The sequence below is a fragment of the Mucor velutinosus genome, assembly GCF_035048745.1.
Source record: "Mucor velutinosus strain NIH1002 chromosome Unknown tig00000041, whole genome shotgun sequence".
Lineage (NCBI taxonomy): Eukaryota > Fungi > Mucoromycota > Mucoromycetes > Mucorales > Mucoraceae > Mucor > Mucor velutinosus.
The window spans coordinates 2,566,633-2,587,915 of record NW_027041905.1 but is presented as its reverse complement, the minus strand read 5'-3'; the positions used below and the strand labels follow the sequence as shown (position 1 = coordinate 2,587,915).

Below are 21,283 nucleotides of genomic sequence, written 5' to 3'. Positions count from 1 at the left end.
GCCTGGTCTAGAGTATTCCAAGGAACAACCAACTGACTCCAGCGCCATGACCTCAGACTGTCGACATAGAGAACCCAAATTCAGAAGGATGCATACCTAATGCAACACCGGAAAAGGCTTAGGATGGACATCATCTCCAGAAGAGTATCATGGAAGGCAGCAAGATTCAGCCTGTTCCTTGAAAATGAACAACTATCAAGTTCAAGCATTACCAAGCCAATACATAAGGTAATCAATTAGTTTCAAATCGATACAAACTATTGATACGCAGCTTTGATGCCTGCCTGATTGTTTCATTCAACTAGTGTTGAACAACGAGCACCCAATGCTCTAGATTCGACAATGGCAAGAGCTTGGAGGCAAGCTACTTTCGCAGCATCATCTAGTCACATAGGAGTCGATTCTCAGACAGACAGACCAAATCAGGCCGACTGCAACCACCATTGACTACTCTTTTTTTTTTTCAGGGAATCTTGGTAAAACCGACATCTGGATGGCACAACCCCAGCTTTTTGTTTAATCTACCATCAAACTCATACACTATGCTTCGAGGTTTGAGTTCATTACGATATAGCTCTTCGAGATTGCAATATAGACATCGTTTTCACACATGTCAGTCATGGAAACAAGCAGCCATCGCAGCAGATATACCAGTACACAAGGAGTTTGATGTGATCGTCATCGGAGGTGGACATGCTGGAACAGAGGCTTGTGCTGCAGCAGCTAGATCCGGTGCAAAGACACTGCTGTTGACGCAAAACAAGGACACCATTGGTAAGCTTCGATGATGTGCGGATTCAGCCTGGAATTAACCGATCAATAGGGGAAATGTCATGCAATCCTTCATTTGGAGGTGTTGGAAAAGGTGTGCTTGTCAGAGAAATTGATGCTCTGGATGGTGTCTGTGGTCGCATTTCCGGTATGTCTTGTCAGATGTGTGTTATGTAGACGTTGATCCAACTTCAATGCATATAGATCTTGCCGGCATACAATTTAAGGTTTTGAATAAATCAAAAGGACCAGCAGTTTATGTAAGCAACAGGAATCAATGATGGTGGCAGTGTGGGTTTAACGACGAATAAATCAGGGACCAAGAGCACAAATTGATAGAAAACTTTACAAAAAACACTTGCAATTCTATCTGAAAGACTACCCAAATCTGACCATTCAGTCAGGAAGTGTGTCAGACCTTGTGCTAAATGAGAGTGTCACAGAAGAGGAACAGCAAAGGATGGCTTCCAAGGGTGCTTCTCAAATTGTGAAGGGTGTTAGACTAGGTATTATTTGCACTCTGTTTGCAGTACTCAGAACTCACCAAAATGATAGAGAATGGACGAGTCATCCGAGCATCCAATGTCATCATTACCACAGGCACGTTTTTGGGAGGAGAAATTCATCTTGGTAAAAAGGCCTCTTGTTTTGCACCAAATCCGTGGTACTTATTATATGGAATTAGGTCTCAAAGTATGGCCTGCTGGTAGAATTGGCGAGAATCCCTCCATTGGATTATCGAATTCATTGAAATCTGCAGGCTTCCAGTTGGCTCGATTAAAGACAGGTGATATCTCGGTTTACATAGACTCGATGTCTCGCTAATATCAACATTCAGGCACACCGGCAAGATTGGATGGAAGAACAATTAACTATGAAGGGCTGATCATTCAAGAGGGAGATAACCCTCCATCACCATTTTCGTATTTAAACACAACAGTGCCTCATGCTGTAAGTCGAGATCATTATGGATACAGAGCAAGCAAACTTATGCTTGTTGGATAGGATCATCAAATCTTGTGCCATCAAACACGCACCAACCCTCAAGTGCACAAATACATTGCGGATCATTTCGACCAGAGTATACACATCAGAGAGACAGTTAAGGGCCCTCGTTATTGCCCTTCGCTTGAAAGTAAAATTAAACGATTCAGCACCAAAGAAGCTCACAATATTTGGCTGGAACCAGAAGGACTCGATACACCCGTAGTATATCCCAATGGCATATCAAATACAATGCCTGAGGATGTTCAGTTGAATTTTTTGCGAATGATTCGTGGATTGGAAAACGTAGACATGTTGAAACCTGGTATGACAGAAATCTGATGGCAGCGTATACGGAAATGGCTAAATAACATTTCTGACAGCATACGGCGTGGAATATGATCACATTGATCCTAGAGAGTTGAGATCCACTTTGGAGACAAAGCGTATCAGTGGTCTGTTCTTGGCAGGACAAATCAATGGTACTACGGGTTATGAGGAAGCAGCTGCGCAAGGTATCATGGCTGGTATCAATGCTGGATTGCATGCTCAGGGCAAAGCACCTTTCATCTTGGACAGATCAGATGCATACATTGGTGTATTAATAGACGACTTGATTACTAAGGGCGTTGAGGAGCCTTACCGAGTGTTCACAGCTAGATCCGAATATAGACTATTGCTGAGAGCTGATAATGCGGATACGAGGTTGACGGAGAAGGGTAAATTCATGCCACTCTTGAGCTCATGCGAAATATGTCACTCAACATGTGCTTTACTAGGTTATGAGGCTGGAGTGATTGGCCAAGAACGATGGGAACACTATCAATCGTCGTCCAAAGCGTTGAAGTCTGCCATGGATGCATTGCAAAGCCTCAAAATGCCAGCAAAACGTTGGGCGGAACACGATATTAGTCCCAGCACTCGGGTGTCTACAGATCACCTCAATGACCATGGTGCATTACGAAGGTGAGTGTATCAAATAACCTGTTTTTTATTCTGTTTGTTGACCAACCTAAACAAAAACAAAAAGTGGTATGGATCTTCTGACTTGGCCAAATGTTACATTGGAGCAGTTCCAAGACTTGCTGCCAGAACTTAAGCATTTGGAATCTTCACTAAAGGAGCGTGTCATGATTGAAGGTAATAAATACATTAGCATGAAAAGAGCTACTGCTTATCAATCCATTGCTGATCCAGGCCGATACAAGCCTTTTTTGAAGAGACAAGAGCTTGAAGTAGCAGCGCTTAAGCGTGATGAGCATTTGACGCTGGACATCAACCTAGATTATCTACAGTATGTGTACTCTTTCACTGGTCTTGTTTGTGTTTGCGTTTTATTTATTTGTTTTGCCTCTGTTTAGAATGGATCAGCTTTCTAATGAAGTGCGTCAAAAGCTAGCCGAGGTGCGTCCCGAGACCTTGGTATGTGAATGAGCTATTTTCGCTGTGTGTACGTCTACTAATATACACGATTGTAGGGTGCAGCCAAGCGTATTGAAGGCATGACACCAGCTGCAATGGTTGTCTTGATGAAGTATGCAAAGAGAACATACAACAGAAAGGTGTTTGTCAATTAGATGCAACCGTTTTATTTATTTGATATGTAGACTGTATACACACACAACACATTAGAGGCAATAAATAACTTTTTTGCTTTCACAACAAACATCTCGGCACGTTATGTCTATAAAAACCAAGACGCGCACTACATTATAGCACGCATCAAACAGAAATTAGGGGCTGATGGCAACTGCAAGATTGTCCGATGCTCTTAGCAAGGAGCACAGCATTTGATGATTGCTTTGAACTGCTATGTACCGTAATAATCTTGGCTGCCAAGATTCGAAAGGCATTTTGAAGCGTAGTACTTTGACTGAATTGCAAAGCTAGGCGAATGACTAATCGCTGCTTACAGTACGATCCTAGCGATGATGAGCTGCATTCCACTGTGCGCATTATACTATGGCCATCTTTTGAGAGAACGCATAGTGTCGATTAATAAGCATTGTCAGTGACAGGTAAAATGTCTGTTTCGAAAGTGAAGTTTGCCTTGTAGCAATGGGAGTTGATTATATCGATTATGTTTTGATGTAAGGTATCAAGAATTCATGTCATAGTAGCGAGGATTTAAGGCCTCTTGGGAATCTTGATCTAGCATGGAGCTCCAGACACCTGAACTAGTGTTTGCAGCTGTTGGTGGTTAAAAATACCGTAGCTCCTCGAATTTGGTCTATTACTAAGCAAAAAATCCTTCCAATTTTAGACGCGCTCTCTCACTCTAGCAAGTTGGAATATCCCTAAAAGAGATGTATGATTGAAGGGAAACTCAGGTTATTTCCATGGTGGACTTGAAAGTGGGTTTAGTTCATATATATGCCTCTAGATGCTGAAATAACCATCGATATACCTTGAAAAACAATGGAGTGGTTCAATCACTTGCCTGATCTGATGGAATTCCTAACAGCAATGCAAGCAGACATCATTATTCATCTTTTCTCTCTCATTATATTATTATCAAGCATCGGGCCGTTAGTTTTTAAAGGATTCAGATTGGTCAACAGATGTGAATTGATTAGAAATATAATGAATCATGCAAGGCGCGGCGGTAGATTTGTTTAAGCCTATCTGCTACAACAATTACAAATCCAAAAAAATTCTCTTAGGCTCTCGATAGTTTACTATATAAAATCCTACTTCAGTTTCTTTTATTTTTCTAATTTGTATTCTTTTCATCTCGTCAATCGAATCCATTCTTTCTACTTATTCAAACAAAATAAATAGGTTTGGTATTTATCTTATTTATCAATAACCAAATCAACATGAAGGCACTTGCCAACAAACACAGCGTTAAAAATCGACATTTGCCTTGTCCGTACAGAAGACAACAATTGGAATCAAATAATCCAGATAAACTGAACAAGCCTGGTCTCTTTGGTTACAACCAAGCATGCGCTCTTTTGCAAGCTATCGAATTAAATGGACGTAAAAGACTTAGTAAGAAATGTCTTGGTAAGCAGCACAGCATACAATCCTCAAAAAAAAAAAAAACTTGCCCCTCATTTCATATTTTTAGCCTGTTTAGCTGTATTCGTTTCCCAAGCTTGGGAAGATAAACCCTGCCAAGAAAAGATCCAGCAATTATACTACATGATGAACAACCTACTAGACACCACAGGGATGGATAAGAACGAACCTTTTGAAGTGTCGCTACAAAAGTTTTGTCAGAGTCCAGTATCAACACCCATTATTTGTCCTAGCTTAACATTATTAATAGCTATTAGCTATGTGGAAAGATTGAATAAGGTAAGAATCACATACACCTATCAATTGGTATTCCGAATTACTAATAGTTGTTTATATAGCGCTATCGAGATTTGAAGGGAACTCCTGGATGTGGATCTCGAATGATAATGGTTGCATTCATCATGGCTTCCAAGTACATTCACGATAGTTTGAGATTGATCATATATACCAACATCAGAAAACATGCATCAATCATCACTGCTCCCATCACTCCACCTACTTCACCCAAAATACCAATTACAGCTTCTATTATCGAAAACATCACCACTGCCCTTAATGTCAACAACAACACTCCTCCTCCTTCGTCATTGAGTAGTGACGATAATAACTCTCAAAAAGTTCCCATAACTACCGCAACCTCAAGCACCATCTCAACAACAGCAGCCGATAACGCCACGGCATCCGATGATACCATAACTACCCAAAAAAACGAATCTGTTCCAGCTGCAACAAATCCCATCCCTCAAGTGTCTGATAAAGATCGTAATTTGCGCATTGCTCGTATGGAGCAAGAGTTTCTGTTCTTTCTGAATTACGACTTATCCGTGCAAGATCCCTCCCTCTTAGTCAAGTGGGCTCAAAGTTACGAATCACCTGAAGAGAATAAGCCGGAATCTGATGAAACTTACACTTCAGCAGATGAAGGCGATGATGAGATGGACGATGATGAAGAAAGATGATATTCATAACTCATCTTCTCCACTCTTTGTATAAATAATTTCAATTAATAAAGTAAATGTCTCCCTATCAAACGATGATATATGGGTACAGATACGTAGCAACGGATCTTTTGACATTGGAGCAAGCTATGCCTTATAAAAGTAACAAGGTTCTTGTTTGTTAGGGCTCCACTAGATTGCCATCAACGTGTTGTTATACGTTACTGAGGATGTAGATGACAAGACCAGAAAAAAGGTTTATATGATATTTAAAATATATAGTAAAGAAGCGTTTTTGAACAACAATATAAACAACGGTAGTTACAGCCATGAGACTACTACAAATCAGCTCATATTTGATTCTTCTGGTAGCATGGCTCTGATGTCTTGCATCCTAAACTTAAACTGACTTCCTTTTCTCTTCCAAACTCCTTCATCTTCATCACGTTATTTAGAGAGAGGTTTATAGTGTAAAAAAGAGCTGTATTTGTTTTAACACACTCTTGTTCCCCTTGTTTCATTTTTTTTTCACAATAGAATGAAGTATACTGCAGTAGCTTTGTTATCGTTAGCATCAGCTGCTATGGCCTTTGAGTCGACTGTTCCCTGTATTATGTGGTCTCCCAAAAAGTAAGTGATCGAGATGTCCCACGTTTTTCTATCTTGGAGCATGCTTACATTTCAGTCATAGTTATGTTGAGCCTTCTGTCAAAGCAAGCAACCAATTTGTTGTTAGTCAAACAGGTGCTTCTTCTGCCATCATGTCTTCTTTATCCTCTGATATCTGTTCAGCCAAAGTTATTGCTTTGATCAGCCAGCCCGAGGTAAAAGAAAAGAGAGAGGAAAACACGTCATTGATGAAACAGACAAGTGTAACTAAAACAACCAAATGCTAGCTTCATAGCAATGATTTCAGTCGCTCAGGCTTTGAAGATGCCTTCACTAATTTGAAGGTAAATGATCGCCACCTCGCGACACTGCGTTGCGACAAATACTGAAACGTAAAATACGTATATAGGAACATAGCACTCAAGCAAACTCTCACTCTCAAATCGAGTATATCACAAATGGTGTTGATGTGAACGACGTTGCCAAGAAGATTGCCGCCCAATGTGATTCTGCTATTTCCATCTTGGACGCCACTTGTAAGTATATGTTGCAACTGAAATGCCGCATAATATCGGATCAAGAGGGTAACATTCATGTCTGTAATAGCAATTTCTGCCGACGATTTCACTGAACAAGAATCTCCCATTGTTGCTATTGTATCTCTTCCTGTAGCTAAGGACGCCAACGAGCTCAAGTCTAATGGTAATGCATTGGCCAACATTTTGAATTGAACTCACGTATTCACTTTATTATGCGTAGATGATTTGCTGGGTAAATTTGTTGAAACTGTGGAAGGAAAGGTTCAAAACGATTATGCTGTTATTTATACTTCAAGTGCAGCCAAGGTAAGAGGCGTCTTGTTGATGGAATCAATACAGACGGATTAACGGCCGAGACATTAGACATCTTGCCAAGGAAACAGCCAAACCTTGCATCGTCGTGCACCCTCTGCACCAGTCAAGAACCTGTCTATCTTTGCAACGTACCAATTATTTACACCTGGTGTTTTCATGGTACTTGGTGTTGTTCTCCTTTTCTTGTTCATTGCAGGTACTGGTATCACTTGGTTGGTCGGTATCCAGACTCCTGTTCGCTTTGAAGCAAAGCAAAAGAAGAACTAAAAGCAATATTCCCCTCCATCTACAACTTATGAATAAATCGAGTACACGAAAATTGAATATTTATAAGCCCAAACCTTTGCATAATCTCATTTCGAGAAAGAATAATGTATTAAAAGAGGAGGAAACGTGATCCATAGTTGATTTTGTCTAGACATTCCATGTAAATGCTTAAGGGATGCCACATTTACGTCTTTCTGGCGCGATAAGTTGTATCTTGTCAAATGATCTGATAGCCATCGACGTTCTCTCCGTAATTTTGAGTGATTACAATGGGCATTACTGTATATGAATTTGGTTGATGGCTACCTGAGGCATAAGGACATTTCATTTCAAAAATTAGAGTAGCCAGATTATCCCTATTTGTGGGCATAGGCACAGCTTAAATGTCTTAACAATGTGTTCTGAATATGCTATCGATCGTTGAAATATCTTCGCAAACCTTTTAATCATAGTCTGGTGGAATTTGGAGGCAGCGCCGCTTCTCATGTAAGTGTTGTCTGAACTCAACCAAACAATGCATCGCGCGCTAGCAACGTACGTACATTCCATCTGATAACATTCCGTATGATTTACTGACTATCGTTATATCAGTAACTCTAGCTCCAACACAGTCAACATAATTTGGCAACAGTAAAATCTACGTTACTCAAGGCATTCATTAGCAATCATACAATTCTAATCATTGATTCCATTTAGGTTGTGCCATATGGTTTGGGTGTAAACCATGTAATAACTAACCCCAACAAACGCGTCAGCTTATTCACAATAACAAACCATGTGTTCTCTCTCAAGCATACAAATACCTGAATAACATTTAATACGTACTAATAACATATAATTTTCAGCAGAGTACATCAATTTATCGAACTCTATTAATCTATAAGAAAAATATATACGTTCTCCAACACAAAATAATAAATTTAAAAAGACATCGCTTACATGTAACTGTTTAATGGAATGCTAGACCAAATGATTGCATATTATCTCAATTTTGAATTAATAAAGAAGGATTTAAACTGCTGTATCTATTTAGATACCCTTTTATTATAAACAGAAAATTATAATACATAACAGATCAATATGAGATCGATAGAAAATCAACTAGTTGTAGACCATCGTTGATTCAACCTCTTAGCCAATCAGATTGCTTGAAAACTCCGCTGACCTAAAAAAAAATTTGCGAGAGTTTCCCCCTGTTTTGATGTGAGGCAAAATTTTAAGCGCCGCTATAATAGCATTATAGCCGCTGCTATCATCAAACTTCCCCCAGGTGCTAGAGCATGCCTTACTTACACCATCTAGCTTTAAATTCAAGCATTGAGACCCTCAATCATCACTAAAGTAAGTAGCGATAACCAAGTGGAGGCAGCCTATCTACCTCCTGGTGTCGGATAAAGTCTTGTTGAGCTTCAGTGATAGGCACATCCACCGCAACGTAATAAAGAGGTATGCTTCAAAGAAACATAATAAGAATAAAAGAAAGAAGAAAAGAACATACTACTATAGGGATATAGTAGTTTGTAGGCAAAAAAAGGAAGACTCACACAAAGTGAGTCAAAAAAAAAGCATAACAAACACAACATCAAAGATGTTCAAAAAAGCTCATTGTTGTTGCAATAAAAATGCATACATGAGCAACGTGCATGGTAGTAATAGTCGGATGTAAAGCAACATGGCACAAATACGCACAACTGCAAAAGCAACAGTGGTATTATAAGCTTGCAATACAACATAATGACTAATGTTGTTTCATGTAAAGTTACAGAGGAAACACTACCAACAAAAGAACAAGAAGAAGAAAACGCAACAAGGCAAACATTATGAATGCATTATCACGAGAAAGGAAGCAATAATATAAGCGTTCAAAGAAGTTTTATATCATTGCGACCAGAAGAAAGAAGATACCTACCACTTATCGCCACCACAGATAGACCAGACATTACGCAATCACCAGATATGAACCAGAGAACGAGCATGCACCAAAGACAGTAGACCAAAAAAGACCAGATTAACGGCAGCAACACCAGCTCCATAGAAAAACCGAAGAATGAATGACGCCAGAGATCAGACAAAGACCAAAGAAGCAACCATCAGACATGATAAACCAAAGAAGCAGACAGCAGAGATAGCAGAGAAGTACTGGCAGCAGCACGCACATCAAGCAGACAAAAAGAATCATCAAAACGTAATAAACAAATTCAATTAGTGTTAATTCTACACCTTCCAGTGCTCGTTATCGAATGGTACCTAACATATTCCACTTTAAAGAAGCAGTATCAAGTCCTTCCAACGGTACAAGGCAGTGTTATCAGAAGCTGGAGTGTTATTATCAATCAAACGGTTTCCAAAACAGCCATGGTTTGATACTAAACGCGTTTTGTAAAAAGGGAAAAAAAATAAGGGTATGGAAAAACGAGAGAGCACCATATTCGACGTCACGACCTGTAGATTTAGTCTCAGTCTTATACCGTAGTAGCGGCAATTGCAGCAATTTAATTTGAAATTGTGCAGTGGTATTTTCGTGCTCAAACTTAACTGGATCTCACACCCTTTAAACGTTTTTTCTAAATTTGACTATGAAAACTGTCGTTATAACACCAAAATTTCTAATACATTTCTAGAGAACTAAAAAAGCCGCATCAAATGGTGCTAATTACTTTTAGCTTTTAAACCGAAAATAATGAGCAATTTGCAAAAATATGAAAACAGGTTTTCTGTGAATATATCGAAATTTAGCATATAAAAGTCTCATAGAAAGAGTTTCCAATGTTGCATTTCTTCTTTACGATCAATTTGATCTAATATGTGTCATAGAAAAAGTCTTCATTTTTGGGGTGAAAAATACGATTGTTTGATTTTCAAAAATTTTCCCTTGCTAATACTCATGGAAAAACGATGATTTTCATGAATTTGCAACGACCCAAAAAAAATTGAGATAAAGCATCAGGAAGTAAAGCGTGGCCAAGAGAAGGCATGTGATGCTATTCCAAGCGCTCAAAACGCTTTGTGGCATGAGTTATTCGTGCTTGAAAATGGCTAGATTTGAACAAAATTCAATCTAAAACGACGACATATTGGGTTGCGTTGCCAGAAGAGTAAGTACATAGCACTTCTGTCTGATCACCCAGAGACTCTGCATTGTACAGAACTCGATTTTCAAGTAATAGACGCTTTTATTCCAGTTCCAAGGCTCAGATCTTGCTTTTTGAAACGCGCAATTACGGTAATTTTGACACTTGAACGTCAATAATATTACGCGAATTTGAAGCTAATGACTTGCTTGGATTGTATTAAATGCTCATCAGATTAGCAGGATATTTTGGATGGTCGTCCACAACAATGACATTATACCTAGCCGTAAAACGGCAAGTAGAGTCTATTTACAGTGGTGAACACTCACAATTCAGGAGAAATTGATTTATCAGAAATAAATTATTTATAAAAAAGAGTATGAACCTAATCAAGTAAAGAATATCGTTTATTACATTGAAAATAAGAGGGTTTATATACTATTCGAATTGAGGGATGTTGCATACAAGCATGCATCTTAGGCTACATTCACTTTCTCCTCAAGCCACCTTTTACAGTGTAGCAGCATAGATGATGTTTATCGTATCACATCACATCTCTGTTTACAAGTCCAGTCAATTGTGTGTGCACAGGTGCCTCAGGAACTACAATACATTCAATCCCCCCAATGTCAAGATATCGAGATCCACCTACACTACATGAAACATATCGACTTAGGTGGCCTCTCAACAAGCTATACCAACAATCCATAAGGCCCCAGTGGCCTGCTATTTATATACCATCTCAACGTAGTAGTCATTGACGACCAGGGATCTACCATATTTAAGCAAGCTAGATGCCCTGTAATAAAGAAGCTCTTTGCTTTCGTTTTAGATACAGTTGACAACTGATTATTATCATCGACTTATTATTACGAATTCATCAAGGGATTTGATGTGAGGATAAGGTATTAGATGAATTGATTTGGGTGATAGGATAATAGATCCAATTTATTATCCTGAACATGCCATGATATGTATCGTAACTGAATTCTGTTTCATGTCAAAGTTTATGATCTGATGTGATCGATGCTTGAACTGCTTGTTTCTATGCATTTGGAGATCCAATTTAGAAATGATACATCAATACACTCATATATGTACTATTGATATAGACTAAGGAAATTGTATCTATCGGATATATGCTACTAGATCGATATTAATTATTCTTATAGAAAGGATAGATCAGGGTACTTCGGACGAGAGTCTAATTATTCATCCAGGCAAAGCTAAATCATGATTAGCTTGCTGGAGTTGTCTTTTAGCATGATTAGACATTAGTTGATCTGAGTTGACTTATTTGTCAATCTAATTAATAGAACTTTTATCCATTGTTATAGTATTGTTGAGCCTGAAGGGCTACAACTGTCTATAAAGATTAAGGTATTCTTGATGGGTAGATATGTCTGTGTTGTGCAACAACGTGGACAAGCTATGATAAGTGAAGTGCATCTCAGCTATCTAAATACTGAGGTTCACCAGATGTGATAAGCATTGTACAAGATAAATTGCTAATTTAGCATTCAGAACTTAGTATAAATACTGTAGGGGGAAAAACTGTCCCGTTCGTTCAAATAATCTTGACTTTTACCCAGTATATTGCCAAAACTCAAAAAACAAAGCTACCCCATACTGCGTTCGATAGAACAGCCTATAGGGATTACAGCAACATAAAAACCTTATGGCTGGACTATATTTTAATCCCAGTATAACCAGCTAAAGTGAGACGTGGCAAAAATGTTAGGTGGGTAATTCTAGATGATATAAAATGGTTGATATCTCTACTTCCAATAGACATATTGAAGAAATCTAAAAAAACTACCCGTGGTATGCTCAGGATATCTAATATCCCAGGAGCATTCTAAAAGTATAAAAGAAGCTAGTTTTTTCATGTTTTTTTCTTTATTTCGTTGCTTTCTTATTTTTTTTCAAAACTTTCATTATGCCTGCTCGTTTAACACAAGATTTGCGCAACATTCTCCAATCTTTGCTCCAACGTGGTCTTTCGTTCTCAAAGATAAAAATTTTGTATCCAGGAGTGGGTAACTCTACTCTTACAAGGCTCAGAAAACTATATTGCCCTGACCCAGCTAGACCTCTTGGCGGAAGACCGAAAAAACTTGGTGCTAAAACTATGTCCCTAGTGTCAAGAGGACTTCGATCAGGTGCTTTAGATAATCCGCGAGCAGCACAAGAAATTTTAAGATCGATGGGCCATGATATGTCAATTAATGGCATCCGCAAGTCATTGAGACGAAATGGACTTAAATCTCGTAGAAAAGTAAAGACCAATTTTGTTAGCAAGACAAACAAGCGGCTTCGATTGGCGTAGGCTAAAAAGCATAGGCATTTTACTATTGCTGATTGGCGTCGTTGGGTGTTTTCGGATGAAACAAGAATAAACCTTTGGGGTTCAGATGGTAATTCTTTTTACTGGACGAATGGTGGCCGAATCATGCAGTCGTATCAAGTCAAGTCTCAGTTGCAGGGAAATGACGGTGGGGTCATGTTCTGGAGTTATATAACAGCGGAGGGGCCTGGTTATGGTACTACCATTATTGAAGACGCAATAAACTCGGGCTTATATGTCGATATTTCGAAGACATCATTAAACGACACTCTTGAGCACTTTGGGAAGACACCATCTGATGTGCGATTTCAACAAGACAGAGCAACACCGCATACATCGGGCATTACTAAACAATGGTTCGCCGACAATGGGTTTAACCTAGACGAAATCATGGATTGGCCACCCCTGTGGAATACATCCACTATGATCTGCATTCCGACAGTTCATCCAGTTGCCAGATTTAGATATAAACTGTATGTACACTGGATTAGATGTACGATACTGATTTATACTATAAGAAGATATGGACTTCAGATACGCTAGTACTATAAGATTCATACTATATAAGATATAGGCTATAGATGGCACCACGGACATGGATGGCACTATAGACTTATACTTGTATTCCGACATTGACTACGGATGTTTACCATATCTGGATAGGCACCAAGATTAATGCAATATGAGCTTGTTGCTTCAGATGTGCACTTCATGATCCACGCTATAAGACACATGCTTATATCCGTGATACTAGCTACAGATACTTTATGTACTACAGACTTGTACTATATATGAGACATGCTATGGACATGCATACGATATGCTATAGACATGCCATATATCCAGATACATGCTAAAGATGTATGCTTAGCGATATACACTCAGATATGTACTATTAATATAGACTAAGAAGACTGTACCTATCGGATACATGCTACTAGATCGATATTAATTATCCTTATGGAAAGGATAGATCAGGGTACTTCGGATGAGAGTCTAATTATTCATCCAGACAGAGCTAAATCATGATTAGCTTGCTGGAGTTGTCTTTTAGCATGATTAGACATTAGTTGATCTGAGTTGACTTATTTGTCAATCTAATTAATAGAACTTTTATCCATTGTTATAGTATATAAGAAGGATCATCTACCTGGCCAGTAGAGAGACTTCAGTTTACTTTACACCTGTCAGTTTGATAATAAAATATACCTTTATCAAGTTGACATCACTGTTTTTTTATTCTTTTTTTTCCGTGAATTTTAGTCTATCAAGCCTCAAATTCCACATTTTTTTCAACTCAAAGGTTATCGCTTTTACACTTTATCTTATACTCTACATTTTATTATTCTACTTTAAAAACTATTTTTATCATGTCTCACAACCAATACAACGCTACCGAAAACACTCAAGAGGATATTGCTCAAGACTCTATCCGTGTTTCTTCTCCTAATGACTCATCTATGCAAGTGGATGAGCACGCTCAACTTTCTGCAGTTGATCATCTTCTCAAGAAGATTGACACTGCTCAGGCTCGCTTGGATCAGATCCATCGTAACGCTGGTGATACTTACACTGAGGAAGAACGCTTGGCGGCTGATGAAGCATCTGCGTCTATCGAATGGCTCAGCAAGCAAGTCAGTGCAATTACTAAGAGGGCTGATTCCAAAGCAAGACCTGTCAATCTCAATGAGATCCCCCGTTTCCAGGTGGTAGGACAAGCTAAGCATTGGCCTGACCATCCTCGATTCACCACAGTCGATCATTTCTTCAGTGCTTTTGAGAACGTCATCAGAGCATCCGGTAATGAAGTAAATTTGGTTTGGAAACGCTACGTGCCTGTTTCACTGCCATTTGACTTCGAATCATGGACCAAGAATGATCTTCTGGCATGTAATGATTGGGATCAAGCCAAGGCATTGTTCCGCAAACATTTTGGTGCTCCCATCAACTCTGAGGAATCCATGGCCAAACTCTTCAGCATGCGCATGAAGAACAATGATACTCTACAGGACTATACGAATAAGTTCATGAAGTACGTCAAGGATTGTGGCTTCCCTCCTAACAGCAACATGTTAGCCAAGTTCTATCAGTTCACGCTGTTACGCAAGAATCAGCAAATGATGGTCAACCAAATGTCCGTCAAGCATGGTTCCAACCATAAATGGACTATCAACGAGATCTATGAGTGTGTGTTGCCTTTGTTCCTTGTTGACGAGCAAAATCGTGGTGATGATGATGTTGAGGTCGACATCAGAGGTAAGCGTAAGGGTGGTTCTGGTGGTTCTGGTTCAAGAACAAAGATGGCAAGGGTATCTGCCACTGGGTATTTCTGTGCGAAGCATGGCGGGAGCAATGCCAACCACAATGATTTATCAGAAATAAATTATTTATAAAAAGAGTATGAAATTAATCAGGTAAAGAATCTCGTTTATTACATTGGAAATAAGAGGGTTTATATACTATTCGAATTGAGGGATTTGATGTGAGGATAAGGTATTAGATGGGTTGATTTGGGTGATAGGATAATAGATCCAATCTATTATCCTGAACATGCCATTATTCGGATCGTAACTGAATCCTGTTTCATGTCAAAGTTTATGATCTGATGTGATCTGTGCTTTAACTAATTGCTCCTACGCATTTGGAGATCCGGTTTAGAAATGACACATCATTACCCCACACCAGCTTGGAGACCGTAAGTCGATAGCGAAACCATAAGATAGCACCTCTTGATCAGTGCTTGTGATGTAAGTGATAAACCGTGAAAAAAAAAAGAAAAGAAAAAAGAAAAAATAAAGTGTATGTTCCTGAAGCATTGATATAAATTTGCTGCATGATGGAATCATTGATTCGCCAGTAAAAACCTCTATACATTGAAAACCAAATATGCCAATTGGAAAAATACCAATGTACTTTACAAGGGAAAAAGGCAGAATCTATTTACAAACATCTATAACGATGATGGTCGTCTGTTCTCAATCAACCGCGCATGTCTCTTTGTAGATCTCTCTTCACGCGTTGCAATCTTTCTTTTGTTGATTGATTTAGGTGCTCTTTGCTTCTTACCAGAGCTCTTTTCAGGTGCTCCTACTCTTGCCCAATATTGTTCAATAGGTTTCTTTGAATCAAACAACTCTGGGGTTTCCCATGAATCATAACTAGAATCGTAATCCTTCCAGGTAACGAGATATTGATAGTTAGGCGCTTTACCCTTATGTTTGAGGATAGCTTCAACTTCATAACGTTTATCAGCAGGTTCTGGAGGAGGTGGATTCTCGTTGATCAATTTAATGTGAGATGTAGGAACATCTCTTGATAAGAATGTATCGGTTTCATCTTTTAGAATGTAACTGCCATTCTTTGTATAACCATGAATATAGAACACGCCCTCGTATTTAGGGTCAGTTTTGCTGTTCTTGCTTTCTGCATTCTTAATCATGACTGAAGCTCCTATGGGGAATGGGTTCTTTAGGATTTTATGCCGCTTCATAAAATAAGCATTGTCAGCTTTCTGTGTTTTGACAATCTGCTCCTTGATTGCAGGTACAAGAATCTTGTCAATTCTCTTGATCTTGTCTTTCAAGGCCTTGGCATTCAATGTTTGTTCTGGAAGACTTATTTCGACCTCAGAATAGTCTTTTAATTCATTAGGTAGTCTGGCAAACATGACGACAAAAGGTTTCATACCGTGTAACCTTGATTTATGTAAATTTAAGCTATAGGCTGTGCCATCAAGATATAAATCCCAATTTTCGGCACACCCATCCAGCATTTTAATGATGATCGCCTTTGAGCTTTTGACCGCGGCTTCACAAGCGCTGTTGCCTAAAGGGCACCACGGAAGTGAAAGCCTTTGCTCTATCTGTGCATTGGCAGCAATGCTCTCCAGTAATTGAGAACTAAACTCCTTACCATTATCATGAGAAAGGATTTTTGGGTAACCAAAAAGACTAAAAATAGAGACAATTTCTTTAGCAACTGTTGTTGCAGTTTTGTTTGGTAAAGCCCGTAACACAATGAATCTTGAGAATAAATCCATTGCTACCAAGATAAAGTTGTTACCCCTAGGAGTAGTAACATCAAATGTGCCTAGGTCAAAAACCCAATGATCTCCAACAGAATCCGCAGTATGATTCTTTGGTGGATGATATACATGTCTTCCTATGTTAAATACCCTGCATTTGCTACAGTTCTTGACATATCGTTCAATGTCTTTTCTGAGCCCCTTCCAATGCATTTGGTAATCCTCATGTATAACCTGCTCCATAGCAGTAATCCCATAGTGTCCTAATAGGTGAGATTTTTCTAATAGTTCTTGCTTTTGTGCCTCACTTTTAGGTACTTCATAAATATCCAAATGTGATGCATAAATGAACAATTCTCTATTGTCCTTGCTGTCAGGATTTGCAGTTTCTGTGAGTGCACTGCTTACTGTATTACTGTTTGTATTTTCCTTATTAACATTATTCTCCATGTCATTGATTTCGGTACCCTGAGTACTCTGATTGATAGGATGTAGAATAATGTCCTTTGATTTACTACCCTTCTTTTGCTTCTTAGCTTCGTGAAGGTTTTTATTATTTGTAGACTCGATTGGATCCAATGTCCGTTTAATAACAGTAGCTCTTCTAGCGAGAGAACCACACCCCTCCAGCTTCTTTGTCCCAGGTACAAAGATGCGAGAAAGTCGATCAGCTAGAATATTGTCCATACCCATACAATATGTGATATCAAAGTGAAATTCAAAAATTGTATCATAAAAGTTCTCGATCATGCGAGTAAGTTTCTCTTGAGAATGTAGGTACAATAGACCACGATTATCCAAGAATAAATGAAACTTTTCACCCCATAACCATTGGCGAAACTTATTGAAAGCATAAACTACTGCTAAAAGCTCGCGCTTGGATGATCCATAGCGTTGCTCACTAGCTGATAATTTACGGGCAATGAAGCCATTATAGTAAATACGCTTCTTGATAACTTGATATAGACAGGCACCAATGCCATAAGCACTAGCATCAGTGACAAGACAAAATGGATAGGCTAAATTAGGTGCTGAAATAATAGGGCTACTAACAAGCAATTGATGAATGTTGGTCATGGCAATCGTATGATCCTCTGTCCATACCTTGTCAATATCTGGAGCATTTTTAATAGCATCCAATGGTGCGGTTAAGGTAGACAAACGAGGTAGATTGCCTCTAAAGTAATTAATCAATCCTAACCGAGATTGAAGTTCTTTACTATTAGCGACCTTTGGATCCCAATCCAAAACATTGCTTACTTTACGAGAATCAAGGGCCAACCCCTTCTCGGATAGGCAAAAGCCTAATATATTGATGCTACGCTGAGCAAAATGAGTCTTTGCATGATTTATCTTGAGATTAGCCTTTGTTAAACGATCAATAACTATTTTGACGTATTTTAAATGTGTTTCCATGTCTGCTTCTGTGTGCACCGTGATATCGTCTATGAAATTGGTGGTGACAGAGCTTAGATCAGAGAACAAATTAGTCAGGTGCCTTTGCACAAACGAGCTAATTGGTAATAATCCCATGGGGCAGTTCCTGAAGCTCCATTGCAGGCCAGTTGTTGGATCAATAAATGAAACATATTTGCGAGATGCGCTTTCTAGCCTAAAACTATGGAAACATTGTGAAAGATCCAACACCGAAAATATAGCGTGTTCCGACATCTTTCTATGTAACGTGCTAATCAAAGGTAGTGGGAATCGATCTGATTTGTCTGGATCTAATGCAGCATTGACAGCTCTGCAATCCACAACTACTCTATAAACACCAGGAGCATACTCACCAGTGCTAGTCTTTTTACGTACACAAAATATAGGTGAATTGTATGGCGTTCCAGGTGGTGCTGGTTGAATGACACCATTCCTAATCCATGTGGCCATTTGTTCCTTAATAGCTGGTAAAAACTTTTCTTCCAGAGGCCATTGAGGTTTATACATTTTATTCTCATGATGTTTCAATATATGCAACTCTAGGGTACTACCTGGTATATTGCAATATGCTTTTGGATCAATGTTTTTGTTAGCCTTAATGTACGGTTCAATTTCTTTCGTGAAATGAGCTCTCTCTGCCTCTGTACCATAAGGAGAATCATTCGGAGTGTAGGGATTTGGATCAATTGCGGGAATCTCAGGGTTATTATCATCATCCCAATCCATAGCCATGTTGGAGATTGTAATACCAATTTGCATGATCAAATCCATACCAATTACTACATCAATGTCACTAAAGATATCAAAAATCTCCAATTTAGAGTAACATTGGCGAGAATTATATATAATCTTAATGTCCTCTTCTGTAGAACCAATTCTATCAATTACAGTGTCTTTTTTACAAGTTTTAATGGTGCCTTTAATGTCTTTATTTATTTTCACTTCTAATATTTTGGCTAACTTGGGGGAGATACAACTAAATGAGGAGCCTGTGTCCAGAAGAAAGTAGGTTCGTACCTTGATGTCGTTGTTCTCTAAAGTAATTGGCAAAATAATAGAGTTTTTGTTTAGTAAATTGCGAGGTGGTTCATTCATGTATTGATACTCACAATCTTTAATGTTCATGGCTGCGAAGGTCATGTTCTGCTCGTCGGATTCCGTATCCGTATCCATATTGTCATCAGAGTTGTAATCAGCCTGCTGATTGGGCACAGGGACGATCGTCTTTTTGACAACCTTGTTTCGAAATCTTGGTTGATTGTTTTTCATCTTGCAAACAGCTCTATGCGCTGGAGTCCATCCTGGTTCCTTGCAATCGTGACATATACGAGTGTTGACCTCACCAAACTTTCTTTGTGCAGCATCAATACGTTTTTTCATGTTGTCTGATGCCTTGCAGTCCTTGGTACGATGATTGTGGGCATTGGGATGGTAAATACATCGTTTGGTTGAGTGACTGGTGACCTTGGTGCCACTATTGTTAATTAAAATTGAGGCTGAGGATGTTACTGAGGTTGCTTTCTCTCGTTCTCTTTCCCACTTGTCCTTAAAGAGTGCGTTGTAAATAGCCGTGATCTTGTTGACCGCCAAATCCACAGTGATCTCCTCCTTGTCAGAATTGTTGTTGAGGGAGAACTTGGTGTAGTTCGCCAATTCCTCTGGAAGGGCCTTGATCAAGTAGCGAACGATACAATCCTCATCCTGGATTTCAGCCTGATTGCGCAATTGTTGGAACTTGTCAACAAATTGATTGAACGCCTCTCCCTGTTGATACACTAGTCGTTCCAGCTGCTCTCTTGCTTCATCTCTCATATCAATGCTTGATCGACCATACTTGTTGATAACTGCTGTACGGAATTCGGACCAAGTTAAGCGACCTTGTTTAGCAACCATGCTTGTATACCAACGAGCCATTCCAGTTGACAATTTGGCTGGCACAATTCTTTCCCAATTGTCATGGATTGATAGACGATGAGCTTGCAAAACCAGTTCGAAATGATCAAGACAATCATTTGGTGTTGCGAATACAGCCCTACGCTTGTTGAAGAAGTGTCCACGCCATTGGAAGTAGGGTGTTTCATTTGGTACCAAGGTACTCTCTGTCTTGCCAAATACCAGTTCATAGGTGCGTTCAGCCATCTCAAGTTGATTGCGCAAGACACCAAGATTTGCAGGTATGATTGATCCTTGTGGGCATCCAATGCTTTGAATAGTTGTTTTGAATACCATCAGCCTCAGCCGTTCAATTTCATTCATCAAGGTCAATCTTTCATCACTTGAGATTGGGGTGGCAAATCCTATATCCACATGATTTGTAAGTACATCATTATTCCCTCTACTAACATTTTCAATATTGTAGTTACCTTGAGGTACTGGAATATGATAAAAGGTGGCAGATGCATTGTCAACGTTCGCATCACCTACAGAAGCAGCAGTATTCCCATGAATGTTACTACTAGCCCTGACACTGCTTGCTTGACTCCCATGAACCTCAGCAAGTACAGCAAAATTACCAGATGCATCACCATTGATAGCATCGGTTGAAACAGACGTTCTAGGTATATCCCCATGGATATTACCAACGCTGGAAGAACTAGCAGCAGATGAATCACCATTGATTGCATCTTGACTAGTAGTGACGATAGGATCATCAATCTCCATCAGAGTGGCAGCAGTTGAGCCTTGAGCATCAGTACCAACAGGAGCAGCAGAAACAACCAGATTGGCAGCAGTGAGAGCTTGATCAGTGGACGTTGGACCAGCAGTGAGAGCTTTATCAGTGGACGTTGGACCAGCAGTGGCAACAGTAGCCTCACCAGTAGTAGCAGTTACACCAGAAGCTTCTTGATTGATGACCTTATGGTTGGATTTCTTGGGTGACATAGTAAGTAAGACTTGACAGCAATAAGAGATCCAGAGTAGATAGAGTTGTAATAAACGAGATTTGTTGAATACAG

General features: G+C 39.2%; 6 protein-coding genes across 6 annotated transcripts; 5 read left to right on the top strand and 1 right to left on the bottom strand.

The window, feature by feature from the left end:
* Positions 1-542: 542 nt before the first annotated feature.
* Positions 543-3,332, top strand: ATC70_001037 (uncharacterized protein; the record flags this gene model as incomplete). Its single annotated transcript, XM_064820442.1, has 14 exons — positions 543-774; positions 824-919; positions 976-1,031; positions 1,088-1,277; positions 1,327-1,401; positions 1,457-1,558; positions 1,610-1,722; positions 1,777-2,080; positions 2,139-2,474; positions 2,535-2,721; positions 2,786-2,895; positions 2,953-3,049; positions 3,117-3,177; positions 3,234-3,332. The coding sequence occupies 14 exons, from the start codon at positions 543-545 to the stop codon at positions 3,330-3,332; spliced, it is 2,058 nt and encodes a 685-aa protein (XP_064684362.1).
* Positions 3,333-4,574: 1,242 nt separating this feature from the next.
* Positions 4,575-5,738, top strand: ATC70_001036 (uncharacterized protein; the record flags this gene model as incomplete). Its single annotated transcript, XM_064820441.1, has 3 exons — positions 4,575-4,764; positions 4,829-5,058; positions 5,118-5,738. The coding sequence occupies 3 exons, from the start codon at positions 4,575-4,577 to the stop codon at positions 5,736-5,738; spliced, it is 1,041 nt and encodes a 346-aa protein (XP_064684361.1).
* A 517-nt stretch (positions 5,739-6,255) lies between these two features.
* On the top strand, positions 6,256-7,447 carry ATC70_001035 (uncharacterized protein; the record flags this gene model as incomplete). The annotated part of the gene is made up of 7 exons (XM_064820440.1): positions 6,256-6,347; positions 6,409-6,541; positions 6,614-6,670; positions 6,736-6,862; positions 6,933-7,028; positions 7,086-7,171; positions 7,229-7,447. 7 exons carry the CDS (start codon positions 6,256-6,258, stop codon positions 7,445-7,447), a joined length of 810 nt encoding a protein of 269 aa, XP_064684360.1.
* A 5,010-nt stretch (positions 7,448-12,457) lies between these two features.
* On the top strand, positions 12,458-12,847 carry ATC70_001034 (uncharacterized protein; the record flags this gene model as incomplete). Its single annotated transcript, XM_064820439.1, has 1 exon — positions 12,458-12,847. One exon carries the CDS (start codon positions 12,458-12,460, stop codon positions 12,845-12,847), a length of 390 nt encoding a protein of 129 aa, XP_064684359.1.
* A 1,388-nt stretch (positions 12,848-14,235) lies between these two features.
* Positions 14,236-15,258, top strand: ATC70_001033 (uncharacterized protein; the record flags this gene model as incomplete). The annotated part of the gene is made up of 1 exon (XM_064820438.1): positions 14,236-15,258. One exon carries the CDS (start codon positions 14,236-14,238, stop codon positions 15,256-15,258), a length of 1,023 nt encoding a protein of 340 aa, XP_064684358.1.
* A 557-nt stretch (positions 15,259-15,815) lies between these two features.
* On the bottom strand, positions 15,816-21,209 carry ATC70_001032 (uncharacterized protein; the record flags this gene model as incomplete). The annotated part of the gene is made up of 2 exons (XM_064820437.1): positions 15,816-20,623; positions 20,690-21,209. The coding sequence occupies 2 exons, from the start codon at positions 21,207-21,209 to the stop codon at positions 15,816-15,818; spliced, it is 5,328 nt and encodes a 1,775-aa protein (XP_064684357.1).
* Between the last annotated feature and the right edge of the window lie 74 nt (positions 21,210-21,283).